Source organism: Staurois parvus, unplaced genomic scaffold, assembly GCF_062004578.1.
Source record: "Staurois parvus isolate SC_StPar_1 unplaced genomic scaffold, SC_StPar_1.0 ptg000137l, whole genome shotgun sequence".
NCBI classification, from domain to species: domain Eukaryota; kingdom Metazoa; phylum Chordata; class Amphibia; order Anura; family Ranidae; genus Staurois; species Staurois parvus.
The window spans coordinates 13446413-13463371 of record NW_028317933.1 but is presented as its reverse complement, the minus strand read 5'-3'; the positions used below and the strand labels follow the sequence as shown (position 1 = coordinate 13463371).

The window sequence follows — 16959 nt, the reverse complement described above, 5'->3', positions numbered from 1 at the left end:
ATGTTGTTTACAGAGTTCAGTTGCTCAAACTCACATTTGCACACAAAGCTGAAAGAGTCAGAGGACTAAAGTAACCTCCTCGCTCCCCCCCCCCCCCCCCCCCACCTGTTCTGTACAGCTCCAAACAGAATTTGTTTTACAGAGGTAACACTCCTGTGTGCTATCCCTTTAAAAACTCCTAATGCTTGGTTCTGCCAGTGTCATGGGTAAAACAACCACAGGTTGATTTACTACTTGCAAATAGACTGTTCACTTTGCAAGAGAGAAACTGTATAGCACAAGAAGGAACTGAAACCTACAGGTTTTGTGCTGATTTCCCCTTTCATATTTCTTTCTGTTTTGCACTTTGTAAAGCTGCACCCAGGGAGATAATAAAAGACACAGATAATGCAGCTCTGTCTACATTACTACATAATTGAATCTAAGGATTTATCTGAACGATGCCAAAATATTTAAAAAAATAACAGAAAGATGAAAATCTGATAAAAACTATTTGGCTGATAAATAGCTTGATATTTCTCAATAAATAAGGACCACCCTTTATTTATTAATTCACATAGGCTCTTATAGTCACCACAATTTTGTATATAGGCCACAACACATTTCAGTATTAACAAATCTTCATCAGGGACAGTTGGTGGTCAGTCTGAAATATAACTCTTACATCTTTACAGTATCATCACATATACATACAAAACATATAAAATAATATGATACATACAAAACCTATATAATTACATACATAATTAAATTTATTTTAAGCAGTGTTCTTTTCTGAATTTATCTTGGTGTAGCACCCTCCTAGGTAGCTAGGGGGAACTCTAGTTCAAAATGTTAGCTAGGAGAGCTGAGTAGCAGCCTGGGTGTGAAAGCTAGCAGGGTCAAATTCAGGCCAGAGCTGAGAGGCTCTGCAGACTAGCTCTCTGGTATTTTCCCCTGCTCTATTTGTTTGAGAAAGATCTAGAAGCAGTGGGCAGAGATGAGGAGTGGTTGGTCTGTACTCTTGGAGGATCCTGGCCAATCCCCAACAGGAGGCTTGGCAAGGGGGCCAGGACAGCCTTTAAGAGTAACTGAGCCTGCACAGTAGCAGGAGAGTGGAAGAGGAGTTTGGGTGAAATAGGAGGATGTGAGGCAGAGGAGCAGGAGCCTGGGAAGGAGCCCAGATAGAGAGGGGCTCACCTACAGGCAGAAGACCTTGGCAGGAGGAAAACTCAGGACTTCACCATTCCCCTGAGAGCGGACCACCTGTGAGGCAGGGAAGGAGCAGCCCAGCTAAAAGACCTGGTAGCAGCCACCGACCCACCAGCAGCACAGGAGAAGGACTGAGTGAATAGACCTGCACCCCCTGGGCCAGATAGGGGAAGGAGGCACTCTAGTGGGAAACTGGATTAGCCTGCCACCCTGGACTGTTTCACAAATTATATGGCAGACACTGGATCCCCTGCTCAGGGATTCACCCAGAACAACTGGATAAGGAGTATCTGGGATCTGGGATGGCACTACAGGAGATGCTGGCTAGTTCTTCGAAAGAGACTGTTTGCTGTAAACACTTGTACCTAGTTCAGGGAGTTGTCCTCGGTTTTTCAGTTCCATTGGGCATCCCATACCCTCCTTACCCTCTCCAACTTACAATCCCCTAATAAAATCACCAAAACAAAGCTCAAGGACTGGTTACTGACTCCTGGATGCAAGTCTATGTGAAATTCGTGTTGCCTGACTGTGAAAAACTATAGGGTAACACAAGACTTCAGCAACTCCTAAGGGGGTACTGCTACATTGCTTTCATCCCTTTGCCACCCCTGTAAACCAATGCTCAGATTGGGATAGGGAGAAGGAGCAAAATTAGCTGTAATGCAGTGCTCATGTACTAACAAGGAATATGCTGCTATACGACGAGAGGATAAGGACAGAGAGGTGAGTTCATCTGTCTGCTGCTTCTCCTTTCACTGTCCAGTCACAGGGTGTGTGGGGGACAAAACCTTAGTGTTACTTAACTACAGCAGATCAAAATCAGGCCTCCCCCCTGCCAGACAGGGTTGTGTTGTATGACAGAGCTGTAGTAATCTCAGAAATGGATAGCCAGAAATGCATCCTTTGGCAGATAAAAACAACTCCTTTTACATATTTCATATTTATTTAGTTGTTTGTCTGGAGGTCAGCTGTAAAAGATATAAATTGATCAAAAAAGTTTTACTTTCATTTACAGCCCGCCAGATAGGAATCAATGTCCTGCAACAGAAGTTGTCAAGTATTCGACTACCAAATTATTCAGGGTCCTATGATGTGGGAATCCTGGGAAGTGTGGATTATCAAATCTCTGGGTGAATATTAACTTTTTGTGATCAGTGTAAATAAAGAATTGCTGTTGAGCTATGTTGAAAGGTTGTACATGCCCAGTGAATAGCACATTGCTCCACATGCTCACACTAGTTATGCTGGACTGTGTTGATCAATGCAGGTTCAGCACAAGGACACAGAGGGAACAATTGTTTTTTATGTGCCCTCTTCACACCATACAGGTACATTGCAAAAAATGTAGCATGTCTGCTTTTTTATGCACCACAATGTACAACAACACGTTAAAACACATGGCAGTCACTCGACATAGGTATTGCTATGAATTATGGCTGCCATAACCTTGACCTAACCAAACTAAACTGTAATCCATCAAATATAGACAACTACAGACTTCCTTTTTGGAGTTTAAAGTCCATAGCAGCCATTTATTCAATACCTATAATCTACGACTTTATAACAAACAATATCAGTACAGTAACAGACCTCCTTAAAAGTCTAGGGCCTTTGAAGGCACCTGTATTCAATCGACCTGCTTTATCTGCCACCAAAATCCACTTCAAGGCCCCCAGCCTCAAGTACACCAACTTGGGGACAATTTACCATCAAGATACTCTTGATACAGCCAAATAACTCTTAATTTATTACAGCCTTAACATAAATCAGAAAGATACACCCATACCTGAGATGGGCCCAACCCATCATTCTCAAAAATTGTTAACCATCACTGCTTAAGACTCCTGAAAGTTGCTACGACACACCCCAGAGCAAAACTTGACAATCCTCAGGAATACATAGCAATGCCTACTAATTTGCCCAACCCCTGAAGTAACTGCTCAAGCAAAAGTAAGAGAATAAAATACAAACCAAAAGACAAAGTAACCATGGTAAAAATTCTAGGGGAAAGAGGGGGGTGGAGAAGCTTGTTCTTCGTTGTACCAGCAACAACTGACTTTGAGGAAAAGGCACCACCCAACATCACCACACCAAGGTCAAACCCTGCCCCATCCTTGTTCCCTCCAATCAGGTAAGATCGTTTATTTTTTAAACAAAAGTAAAATTTTTCACCCTGTTTTAACCCCAGCCTGTCCTGCAAACCTAGTCATGTCAGGTCTTCCACCTCTGCTGCCCATCTAGCTCCAGCCAAATAAGGCCTCATGCACACAGGACTTTTGCTTTGCTCCTCTGAATGCCTTTTCTCCTGGCAAGAAAAAAACTGCTTTAAAATGCACCTAATGCCGTGTTTTTAAACTGTCTGCATAAGGCTTAAAGTTTGAAAAAGGCAAAAAAATGTAAACACTGCAATCTGTTGTAACAACACATTGCAGGGAGAGTGCACAGCAGCACGTGTGCATTATTCACACCCTAAAACAGGACTGCTGGTGTGAACACTCAATTGCTATATGCCCAGCACACCTCCATTCATCCCTTAATGCATAGGACCCTAACCATGTAAACAGCCACGTCCAGCTGCAGCCTTCCATAGACTTTGATGGGATGCAGGCAGCAGGACTGGACTCTGCACCTGTACCTCCCAGGTGCACTAAAATGCCAGGAGGGATGCACAGCAGCTAGATGCCCCTATTAAGGGGCCTAAAATTCTCATAAATGTGAACGCTTGTCCATAAAACTCCCTGGCGGTAAACCTTGGGGTTCATTTTCAGTACCAAAAACGGGAATCCTAAACCACACTCGGGATTACAGTATAGTGCTTCTCCAGCGATCCCCCGATCCTTACCTTGTCCTGTGATCCTGCGATGTCCTCCCGCTGTGTCCTCCGGCCATGTCCTCCAGGCCGATACCGGCATCCGTCTTCCGGGTTCCGTTCCCTGCTCGCAGGGGGGCGGAACTGGCGGAAGATTCAAAAAAGTAAAAAACATGACATACACACAATACATTGTAATCTGTTAGTATTACATTACTGTACAGGGGTGGACTGAGAACTCATGGGGCCCTCGGGCAATAGGGGATCATGATGCCCCTGTGTCCTTGCCAAAACTCAAAAATGCCTATCAAAAAGGTACCAGGGGCATCTCATGGGGCCCCCTACTGACCCCGGGCCCTCAGGCAGTGCCCGAGTTTCCAAATGGTCAGTCCGCCCCTGTTACTGTATCAAACCATTTCACCTAAATTATATCCCAAGTGCTTTGTCCTGTGCCCTGCCTGCACTTTTACTGTTCTTTCTGCTTGGAAACTTGAGAACGTCCATGGCATCCAAAAAGCGTCCCTTTAGGTCAAAAGCGGTTTTAGACCAGCTAGAAGACAGAGATAGTGATTTCGAATCACTTGCAGAATTGAGTGATAATGATTCGTGGGGAAATTCGTCATCAGACACTGAAAACGATTTTGCGACTTTGCTCAGTGATGTGAGAACTTGGTGCTATATTTCAAATTTCAGTGTTTTCGGTTTGATTACATTATTGAATTCAATTTATTATTATATTATTATAATTATTTATTATATTATAAGTTATGATTTCGTGTTTCAAACTTTATAATACCCGGGATGTTTATTAGACACTTGCTTGGACAGATTTAGGTGAGTTATTCCTAAGAATTACAGGCCTACAATATAAAACAACAAATTTCCATGCAAAACAATGTACCGCTTTGACATTCAAAAATATTGATTAGTTAGGCCACCAGGGAGGTTAAAGATTTATATCTGTTATTTATTTAGCTTTACTTTCTCATTATAAGGATGAATCTACATCCCAGAAGTTAGAGGTAACCTTCACTGACAACTGCTAGACCCCAAACAGATCATGAATGCTGCTGCAAGACCAATCCACCTAACCAACCATTCGGTGACTGCTGCTCTTGTCTGCCAATACCTTAGCTGACTTCTGCTCAACCAATGAAAAATATTCAAAATTCTAACAAAAGTTTATAAAACCATCCACAACTTTGCCCCCAGCTATATAACCAATCTTGTCTCAAAATACCAACCAAATCGTTCTTTTCGCTCCTCCAATGACATTCTGCTTATAAGCTCCCTTGTCACCTCCTCCCATTTCAAGATGTCATTTGTTATATTACAAATATTATATATTTCCTTCAGAAGGAAGGTCTTTTCAAGGTTGAGTATATGCCTGTATTAACTGTCTGTATTATTTTTCAGCATGGTTATAACCAACGTCCAGCTGTCCAGCTCACAAATTGTGTGTGTTCCTAATGTGGGCCTGAAGGTTTCGATTATTCAGGCTTTTATCGAAATACACGGATATTGGGGAGTAGAGTACCTGTTCGTGTAAGAAATGATACTATTAATTATAAATGTTTTATCTTTTCTGAGTTACAGCATTAGATTTAAGAGCAATGTTAGATAAAGCAATTCACTGTTTGAAAAAAAAATGCACATTTTCTTTATAGGTTAAAAATATGTGCATTTATTATTTTCTTCCAAAGGAGCCTGCAGAGATCAGCAGACCATTGGTGCAATGCAAGGCTCCTGCAGACTCTCAGGATAGCTGTCTGCCTATGCCTCCGATAAGGGCAGGCAGTTACCTGAAAGCAGGATAATCAATGAACTACTAGAGCACTCACCAGCAACTTCATAGTTAAGTGAGAACTTCAAGCTGTCAGTTGCAATGGCTAGTGGTACTTGTAGTCTATTCATTCACAAAAAACTGAATAAATAATGTGGATGTGTGGAGCCCACATTATGACAGTGGGTGCGGGGAGAAGAATTGCGGCTCACTGTCACAGAATGGGGAGCACTGGTAGCAGGAGGTGGGTACATAGGAGCATGTTACATGTTATACCCTAAATATATATGTATCATGCAACATGCTCCTAAAGGAGAACTTATCATTCAAAGCAACTAAAATATAAAGTTTAAAAAACATGTCTCCTACAAAGAAAGTGTTTAAAACTCCCCAATCCTGCAATTCATACCACCAATTACTCCTGTATTGCCAAGAAATCTTTTCTTGAAGAATCAACTAAATCTGACACTTCTGGGAGTGTCAAATTTTTGGTCCCCCTGCTGCCCACAGTGGTTCTTGTCACTGGCACTGGCAAACCATAGCTCATGATCGAGGACCAGGAAGATTCAGGATGTTCTTTCAGTGGCTTCTCCACAATACTGAAGCTTGCAGGGACAATGTTTTAAAATTTTTTCATTTCAGTAATAGAGTCACTATAACACCCCCTTAATATAACATAGCTAATTTTTTGGGGGGTTTTTTTTTCTTCAGTTGAAAATATGTCTTCCTTTATCCCTATTAAAGTGGAACTCATTACAACAACCTTTTCTCTTTTTCTTCTTACCCCCTCCCTCTTACAAAAATTGAATTATGATTTGTACCCTTTTCTGCTGGAAGGCACCACTTCCTACTTTTTGGCCTAGTACAGGCATTTGGGATTGCTATGTCACAGCCATTACTAGACGCAGTGGGGTTTATTTACTAAAGCTGGAGAGTCCAAAATCAGACTCCCTTCTGCATAGAAACCAATCAGCTTCTAACCTCAGCTTGTTCATTGAAGCTTTGGCAATGAAACCTGGAAGCTGATTGGTTTCTATGCAGAAGGGAGTCTGATTTTGGACTCTCCAGCTTTAGTAAATAAATCCCAGTGTGTCACCAAGGGCGCATTCTCAGACTCGCCGCAACTGTGCTGTGCATGTGCACAAAATTTACAGGCCAATATACTGCATATATACCAAAAACTGGTGAGGTTTGTGCACATGCGCAGGAACACCCTCCCCCCCCCCACACACACACACACACACTTTGTTCATAGATGCTCCACCATTTTTTGCCAGGTCCCAATTATTATTAATATTATTTTTCTAGTTTTGTACAGAGTGAGAGTTAAACTTTTTTTATGTTTCTCCTTCACTTCCAGTAAGCTGCCAAAACAGGAAATGAGGGCAAATCTCCCCAATGTGAATTCTCAGCTTTGACAATTGTCAGTGAAAGTGATGTGTTGATGGGGGATTTGGGGATTTCCATATTCCTGACAATGGGTAAAATTTGGATTCCCCTCATTGTGGGCAGACAGAAAGTGAGGAGAAACCTCGGGGACACAGAGATTAGTAAAAGTTTTAGACTAAGTTCAAAACTATGCAGTTTGCGGTTGCTCTGTTTCTGCAGTGCATTTTGCATTTTTGCACATGTGTTTTTGATGAGTTTTTGATACTTTTGAGGTTTTTTTCAGAGGCAGATTTAAAACGCAGCACTACATGCTTTTCTGCAGCATTTTCATTGAAGTCTATTGAGTACTGTCCGTGATACTTTTTTTATTTGCACTAACATACAATTTTGAGGACAAGCTTTCAGGGAATGTCCCCTTCTTCAAAGTCCAAACAGTACTATTACAAATCACAAAGTTTAAGCAGAATGTTAAACTGAGGAAAAAAAAAAAAAAGGCTACAGATAAGATACATCAAAAGCAAGGGGGGGGGGGATACTACACTCACTCAGAGGGGGTCAAGCTTCTGTGTGAGTGTAGTATCCCCCCCCCTCGCTTTTGATGTATCTTATCTGTAGCCTTTTTTTTTTTTTTTTTTCAATCCCTTCTAACATTCTGCTTAAACTTTGTGATTTGTATAGTACTGCTTGGACCTTGAAGAAGGGGACATACCCCGAAAGCTTGTCCTCAAAATTGTATGTTAGTGCAAATAAAAAAAGTATCACGGACAGTACTCAATTGTTTCTGTCGCAAATGCACTAATACGGCTACAATCACCTCATTGAAGTCTATAGAACCAAAAACACAACTTTTTGCATTTAAAAAAGTCCCTGACCCTTTCCAAAAAACGCACTGGGTGAAAATCTGATGTGAACGTGTCCCATAGGAAATGATGTTAAATGAACTGTAGTGCGTGTCTGCAAAACGCTACAAAAAACGCTTAGGTGTGAACCTAGGGTAACAGGTTTTTATTGCTATCTACCCATGACTAATAAAAAAAAAAAAAGGTTGGCTGGAAATTCACTTCTGTATTAGAATCATGAGAAAATGTTAATTACAGATATACAAAGATATATCTAATACCAATGGTGGGGCAGATTTTAGCATTTTCCCATCCCTACCATACAAATCTATTATGTAGAAGAGATTAGTTTACTGTAATTGCAATTCAAGCCCACTAACCTAACAGGAATATCCAGTTTTAGTGTAAATTCCTGCCCTAGTTCTGAACTGAAACTGAACTGTATAGTAACACCAAGCACACTACTCTCATAAACAAGGGGAGTTCAGCTTGTCATCTGATATGATCAATTACAGCGGTCATATCAGTGCGGTTCCGACTTGGTTGGCGCCACACCAATTTCTAAAGTAGTACATGCACTACTTTTGGTGCGATTTGCATAGACATCTATGTCAGATGTCTTGCAAATCACACCTCAAATCGGCATATCATCCGACTTTGAAATCGAGCGACTTCACTGTAAGTCGCATGCAGGGGCGGACTGACCATTTGGAAACTTGGGCACTGCCTGAGGGCCTGGGGTCAATAGGGGGCCCCATGAGATGCCTCTGGTACCTTTTTCATAGGCTTTTTTGAGTTTGGGCAAGGACACAGGGGCCCCATGATCCCCTATTGCCCGAGGGCCCCATGAGTTGTCAGTCCGCCCCTCGTCTCATGATTTCAAAGTCGGGATCTGTGTGACCAGGGTGTAAGTTTGCAGTCCCTCACTGCTCTGCCTAACAGTTGTTTAGGAATATTTAAACCCAAAGGCACAAATGTAATATATACAGTAGCTACTTACAAGTCCTTAGATGTCGTGCCATAATCCCAGTGTCCTTAAAACTTCTTGTGCACTGAACTGAAATCTCAAACAAATCTCAAACTACAGAATGCCACCCCTATTGTAATGGAGGTAAGGAGAGGGGAGGTGTTCAGATGTTCTGTAAGGACTTTGTAAGAAAGAGCAGTAAAGCACAACCCTTGTGTAGCAGTGCACATATAATGAATATATATGTCCATTCCCATGTAGATAGATAATTATTACAAACTACATACAGAAACAAAATTTTTAGAAAATTAACAAATGATAATATTATTTATAACAAGCTGCTCTTCTTTACATTTATAACTAACCGGATCAACTGTGGGTATAGGATTATAATTTTTTTTTTTTTTAATAGTTGAACTGGATGGACTTTTGTCTTTTTTCAGCCAGACTAACTATGTAACTAGAAATGATTGAATAAAGACTATGCATTTTCTTTAAACAGAAGGTTTATCCATATCTTACTGTTTTCTTCCAATAGATCAGACAGTGGTGACTTCACTTTACAGGTCCTGGGAATATCCATTTCTGTTGGGCTGAGTTTAGGAACTGATGGATCTGGTAGACCAACAGTGTCCACCTCCGACTGTAGTGCAAACATTGGAGACATGAATGTACACTTCACAGACACCTTTGAGTAAGTTAATTCTCTGTATTTCCAATAAAAGCTTGTTCTAATGTAGAGCACACAGCAAGGATTACTGTAGTACATCTTGAAATGGATATGCATTGCAGTTTCAAAGGATCACATTCAAAACATTTAGATGGGTCCTGTAATATGGGGGAATCCAGGATCACCAAACCAAAACAGTCGTTTTATTTTATCCTCGGCATGGAAAAAATAAAATAATTCATCAACTTCTGATGCCCAAAATAAAGCTTTCAACTCACCACCATCATATGCTTGTCCCACCACTGGGTTTTAAAGTCCCCAACTTTTCAGAGGTTCGGAAATGTCACACGAATTTAGACCTCCTTCCTCCTGATGGCGACCACTCTAGTGACGCATTCCAGAATTTTATTCGCTATTCCCACCGCCAGGCCGAACTACTTGCTAATTTTGTAATCATCTGAAATAAGTACCCCAAATCTTTTTCCTCTGTAGTGCTGGACAACACTGTACCCCCAATGTTGTGTATTTTTTTCCCCTAGGTCCGTTATTTTACCTTTTTAAACACTGAACTGAAAAACCGCACATTTGGCTGCAGTTGGTGTGTGTTCTTTGAAAAGGTATGGATGTGAGACCAACTCCAACCCTGGGCCAATCACTTTGGGTACCGTATTTTTCGCCGTATAAGACGCACCTGACCATAAGACGCACCTAGGTTTTAGAGGCAGAAAACAGGAAAAAAAAAATTCTGAACTAATGGACTGCAGACACAGTACAGGAGATGACCAAAGACTGCGGACAGCACAGGGATGACCAGAGACTGCGGACAGCACAGGGATGACCAGAGACTGCGGCAGCACAGGGATGACCAGAGACTGCGGACAGTACAGATGACTGCTGACCTTTGGGGAGGTGGGGAGCAGGTACCTGAATTTGACAGGTACCCGCTCTTACTTCCGCAGAGTTTTTGTTTGAGCTTACCTGTTCCTCGATCCAGCCGCGCGCTGTCTTCCCAGCTTCTGTAATGGCGCTCGGCATGACAGCCGGGTGCCCAGTGCGCATGAGCAAGAAGCACTTGCGCTTTGTGATTGGTCCGGTGGCTTCTGGGATCTGTCATGTGTCCCAGGTACCGCCTTACCATTCACAAAAAGCACCGCTTCTTGCGCATGCGCACTTGGCACCCGGCTGTCATGCCCAGTGCCCACACTACAGAAGCCGGGAAGACAGCACGCCGCTGGATAGAGGAACAGGTAAGGTCCCGCTGCAGAGCTGAGCGGCCGGCCCGGTATTCTGACACGGCCGCGGTGGAAATACCGGACAGGCCGCTCCATATTCGCTCTATAAGACGCACTGACATTTCCCCCCCAGTTTTGAGGAAGAAAAAGTGCGTCTTATACGGCGAAAAATACGGTATATGGCTGCACCAAGCAGGCCCTATATAACTGTCTTGTTGGTCCATGGGTGGTTTTGTACAACCTGGACATATAAATTGGCAACTGTACATTGTTAAAAACATGTACTATCAGAAGGCATCAGTTTCAGCTCCTTCCAACTTTACAGTCTTTTCACTAAGAATTAAATAGACGGAGCTCTTCAGGACACCTGGCACAATCACCCACTTACACACACCTAACTCTATAGCACCGAGATGTGGCAACAGGACACAGTCTAAGGATCTCTCATACCAGTCTGTACTCACTAATGTCTTCAGATAATGAGTTTCCTCCTACCTATGCCTTCCAGATATTTTCTCCCAGTGATACCAGACTAGATCCTCATACAAAAAGCCCCTCAGTCAGCTCCAACAACTTTTAGCAAACTAGGCCCTCTAGCTAGCCCAACTGAGACTTCAATGAGCCGGAAGCACATGGCAGAATTTCCTAGGGGCAATCAGCCCCTGAGGCTGTGATGTCCTCCTAAGGAACAAGACACTAAGCCCTCATGCACATTTGATGTTTTTACAGCTGCTGTTTTTGGCTTTTGACATTTTTTTCTACAGCTAGTAAACCCCCCAGCATGTTATCCTATGTGTCCATACACACATAGACTGTTATCAACGTTTTTTGGCTGGAAAAAAACCCAGGACTAGTGGGTTTCTAGAGGAGTTTTTTTAGCTGTAAAAACGCTCTAATACTGAAAAACACGCTAAAACGCCGCAAACCGGCATTTTTGGACTTTTTTTGACCAAAGGTAAAAAAAAAAAAGCAAATAAAATGAAAACGTGGAAAATCGCCGCTAAACGCTAATGCAAAAATGCTAAAAAAGCTGAAAAACTCACGTTTTTAATGTGACTTTACACAGTACCTTTACCAGCGTTATCAAAACGCCCAGTGTGCATGGAGCCTTTTGTTCCAGGTCTCACAGTATGTATACACGCTCTCAACTACCATCTGGGCAAATTTTCCCAGGGACCGGTCAGGGCTGCATAAATATTCAGCTGCCAATTTTCCAGCCCACTATCTTTTTAGAACAATCCAGCCAGACAGGGGGAAACGGTCAACTCTGCAGCCAGTGTAACACAAAACAGACCTAACTAATCAAACACAGCTGTTCTGATAACAGTGAGCCAAGAACTAAATTTGCCTAGCCTATCACCTGACTAGGAGGGTGCTATGCTAGCTCTGAATTAAGAAAATATCTGTGCTATCATCTTACCCCTATAGATATCCCCTGCAGAAACTAAACTATATGATGGTTAAGTAGTAGTTTGTTTGTGCTTTGCCCAAATGATGTAAGCTTTCAAGCTGCACCAAGGATCTTTGTGTGTATTAAAAATGTGCACGACGGAAACATTTCTTTCAATTTGGATTTGTTTGTTAAGTTAATAATTTAGTTTCATCATATTTGTTGTGTTAGAATGAATTATTTTCGGAATTCATTTTGTATGTTCGGATTCGTTTTGTATATCCGTTATTTTAAAATCGATTTGAATTTCAAAATTAAAATTTCGGAAAACGGTTATATTCATTCTAGTTTATTCTATTCTAATCTATTCTTCTGTTTTTCTATGCTATTCTATATTCTTCTCTATTCTATTCTAATCTATTCTATTCAATTATTTGGTATTCTATTCTTTTATTTTCTATTCTGTTTTATTGTATTTTATTTTTTTTCTATTTCGTTCTTTTCTGTTCTATTCTATAAAGCAGCCTAAGTAGGAATCATCATCTTATTTCACTTTTATATCTTACTGCAATATTGCAATATGTTTCCATTTAGAATTCAAATTCACGTTCTAATTTGAATTAATCTTCCAATTTAGATAGTTGGTTTTGTTATAATTTATTTTGGATTTGTTGAAATGCATTACTTTTGGGATTTGGAAAATTCAGATACAGCCGAATCTCCAAAAACCAAAAATTTAGTCTGAATTTCAATTCTTAATGAAACAAATCAAACAAGTCTAATGTGTATTGGGTCCTAAACTAGTCTCCAGACAAGTTGCAGCAAAATGATAATGTCACTGGCTCCATTCACACTGGTCGAGTGCTTTTTTTCCCGCAACGGTTTGCGTGTGGGTCACCTGACTTTGCCATAGACTTCTATTGGATTGGTCATCTTTGGTGTGCTTTCAGAAAATGCACCAAAAACTCCAGATCTGGTAGAAGTTTACGGCAAGGTGTAGATAGCCTGCACAAAACACTGCGTTGTACCTGAGCTGCGGGAAAACCGCACCAGATCAGTATGAAGGGCCTGAAATGTCATTACCTACTACTGGTTCCACATCACACCGATATATGCTAAATCAAATTGTTATCAATGGAAGAAAAAGACTATATATTACTTCTATATTTACATACACTTTGTTCATTGAAGCCCAACTCTAGGCACAAATTATTATTATTATCTTATTATTTAAATGTATTCCTCAATAGCAACACAGGCTATAAATCCACTTTTGTACACCAAATGCCTTTGCGTAGAGAGATGTAACCCTGTAGAAGTAGCAGCGACACCATCAATGTGCTGTGAGATAGCTGAGCTGTGGGAGGGAGGGACCCACCCGGGAGGGACCCACCCACTACAGGCTGCCTGCAGAACACTACAGGAGGGGGTGGAGATAAGACCAGTCACTGCACATAGAGGGTGAGCAGCAGTGACGGGTCTTTACAGGAAACTGGCAGAGATAAAGTGCAGGATTTGATTACTGCTGGATTAGTGCACAAATCTGGAGGAAATACACAAAGTACACCATGATTCAAGAATACACGTTTCTTCCCACATGGAATAAAAATATATCTGAAATATATTTAAAACATATTCTTTCCAAATATATTGCCATATACTTGAAATACTACAATTCTGGCCATATTCAATATATTTCAAAATATATTTCAATAAATATATATATATATATATATATATATATATATATACTGCATTTTGAAACGCGTTTTTATTACAAAATATATGACTGTATGTCTTTAAAAATACAAATCTACATTTTTGGAATGCATTTACAAATGTATGTAAAATATATGTTAAAATTACTTTTTTATATGTTAAAAATCTGAAGAATATATTTTAAAAATATATTTTTTACAAATATATTTTTCAGATTTTTTGTATAAATACTTATCTGGATTTGACCTTAATGTATGAAATCTATCTGCCTTCAGCTGGTTATAGAAATAACTCACATAACAGTCCTTTTCACTTTTGTTTTTTCTGTGATATTCTAGCTGGCTTGTTAACCTCTTTGATGACTCCATTGAATCATCTCTAAGGAATACTATGCAAAATCAGGTATTTAAATCATTGCCACTTACAGCCTTTTCTGCTTCTAAGATATGCAGTATGTAAGTTTATTATTTGGATCTACAAATCATCTTAACAAGTGGTCTCTTCTTTTTTTTTTACATAATTTGAATTTTGTGACAGATTCACTTTACAGGTTTAAATTCAGTTGTTCTGACATGTATCTTCTTTTAGCTATGTCCACAGGTTGTTGATGCAGTAAATCAATATCTGAAGCCTGTTTTGCAGAGCCTTCCAGGTGGGTAGACTGTCACTTGAAGTCATTGTTATTAAAGAGTATGTAAGGTAAAATAAGATGTACAGAAGTGCTGCAACCAGGAGCATATTTACTGCGAGGCAAACAAGGCACTTGCCTAGGGTGGCTTTTTTCAGGAGGGCAGCGCTGCCCCCCGAAAAAGTGACACAGGACGTGGCAGTGCACACAGGAGCCGTTGTCTGCAGGGTACACACAGTCAGGTCAGAGGCGATAGAGAGGAGGAGCGGAGTGGCCGGAAGAGGAAGGAGCAGGGGCGGACTGACCATTCGAGCACTCGGGCACTGCCCGAGGGCCGGGGGTCATTATGGGGCCCCATGAAATGCCTCTGGTACTTTTTATAGGCTTTTTAAGTGTGCTTTGAGGGTGGGCAAGGACACAGGGCTCCATGATCCCCTATTGCCTGGGGGCCCCATGAGTTGTCAGTCCGCCCCTGGGAAGGAGCCTCCACTGATCAGAGTGATCTGAGTGCTGGGACTGGGTGCGGGTGGTGCTCAGCTCTGCTCATTGTCTGTGTGTGCAGTGACATTGCTATGGGGTGGGCGGACTGAAGTAGGGTCCATCAGCAGGGGCATCAGAGCCGACACCGCACCAGCGACACTGATCCGCAGCTCTGTCCCCGGCTGGCTCCCAGCAGAGCACACCGAAGCCACCTCCTTCTCCTCCACTGTCTACATGTACACAGGAGGAGGAGAGACACCGCTGTGCATGTCTGTGCTGACCTGAGGTCTTATATTGGTCCTGGGCAGAGGAGTGGGACAGAGTGACCAGGAAGAGGGGAGGGGTTAAAAAAATTAGTGATTGGGGGGGTTAAGAGGATATGTGCTGGGTGGGGCACCTTTGGAGGAGAGAGGATCTATGCTAGAAGATGGTTTTTGATTTGAAATCTGACCCGACACAAGAGCACAAGCCTTCCCCCCCCCCCCTGCACATATCCGACAACCCCACCTCCCTACTAGCACAAGTGGAAGGGGGGGTCTGTACTGAGAGAGGGGGGTCTATAATGATGGAGAAGGGTCTATATTTAGTGGGAATGGGGTCTATACTGAGGGAGGGGGATCTATATTTAGTGGGGAATGAGGTCTGTACTCAGGGAGGGGGGGTCTGTACTGAGTGGGGACTATACTTGGTTGAGAGGGGTCTGTACTGAGGGAAGGAGGGTCTATACTTGGTGGAGAGCAGGGGCGTATTTACCGCAAGGCAGCATTTTTCAGCGGCGGTACCACTGGGGCAGGGAAGTGTAGGGGGGGGGAGTTGGCACCAGTCGATTTTGTTGTTGCTTAGGGCAGCACAAAACCTAAATACATCACTGGCTGCAAATGCAGTAAAATACTAGTTGATCTGTCGGAAATCCAGTGAACATCTAACGTACTGTTTTGGATTGACAACACAGTGCTTTTGTTGTACTAAAATCCCAGTCCGTATCAGCCCTGCCTGCTGGACTACAAATATCCATTTATATCTCTACATACAGTATGTTTATTTATTTATTGTGCCATCAATTTACACAGCACTTTACAGATGTTGTACATTTACACCAGTCCCCACCCTCAAGGAGCTTACAATCTAAGGTCCATAGCTCACATTCATATATACTAGGGTCAATTTGCCTACCAGCATGTCTTTGGAGTGTGGGAGGAAACCCACACAAGTACAGGGACATGCAAACTCCAGGCAGGTAGTGCTGTGGTTGGGATTCGGACCGACAACCCTAATGCTGCTAGGCAGAAGTGCTAACCACTTAGCCACTGTGCTGCCTGTACATTGATTGCTTTACCAGACAAGTGGTGCTGCTGCCTCGATTTTGAAAAACCTGCCCATACACTATGTATAGGGAAAAGACTTTTGGGAGATGTAGTTCTGGGGGAATGTCTACATCAGTAAGAACTTACCTTCCAGCATCCCCTGCAAGATTTCTACAAGTCTGATGATGGCATCACAGGAAGTAATAAAAGCTGTTTCTACATGCTCTAGATCAGCGTTTTTCAACCACTGTGCCGCGGCACACTAGTGTGCCGTGAGATATTGTCTGGTGTGCCGTGGGAAAAATTCCAATTTCATCTGTAACATGTGGCTTCGGCTCACAAATAGACCAATCATTAGAATCTAATGATTGGTCTATTTGTGAGCCGAAGCACATGTTACGGACTATAAATAGCTCCGGTGTCACTGTTACACTGACAGGAGAAGACATCGCAGTAGATCGCCGATGCGCAGAAGAGCACCGAAGGATCTGGACTCTGGAGGATTATCGCGGACGCAGCACAGAAGAGCGCTGAGTGATGGATCTGGAGGAGACAGGA

General features: G+C 42.0%; 1 protein-coding gene across 1 annotated transcript in view; it reads left to right on the top strand.

Moving 5' to 3' along the window:
* LOC149465835 (bactericidal permeability-increasing protein-like) overlaps positions 1 to 16959 on the top strand; it is a 51533-nt gene that overhangs the window by 3151 nt on the left and 31423 nt on the right. Inside the window, exons 2-6 of the mRNA XM_089673374.1 lie at positions 2207 to 2321; positions 5417 to 5545; positions 9517 to 9672; positions 14328 to 14391; positions 14578 to 14641. Of these exons, the coding sequence (XP_089529500.1) occupies positions 2207 to 2321; positions 5417 to 5545; positions 9517 to 9672; positions 14328 to 14391; positions 14578 to 14641 (528 nt within the window). The remainder of the gene's footprint in view (positions 1 to 2206; positions 2322 to 5416; positions 5546 to 9516; positions 9673 to 14327; positions 14392 to 14577; positions 14642 to 16959) is intronic.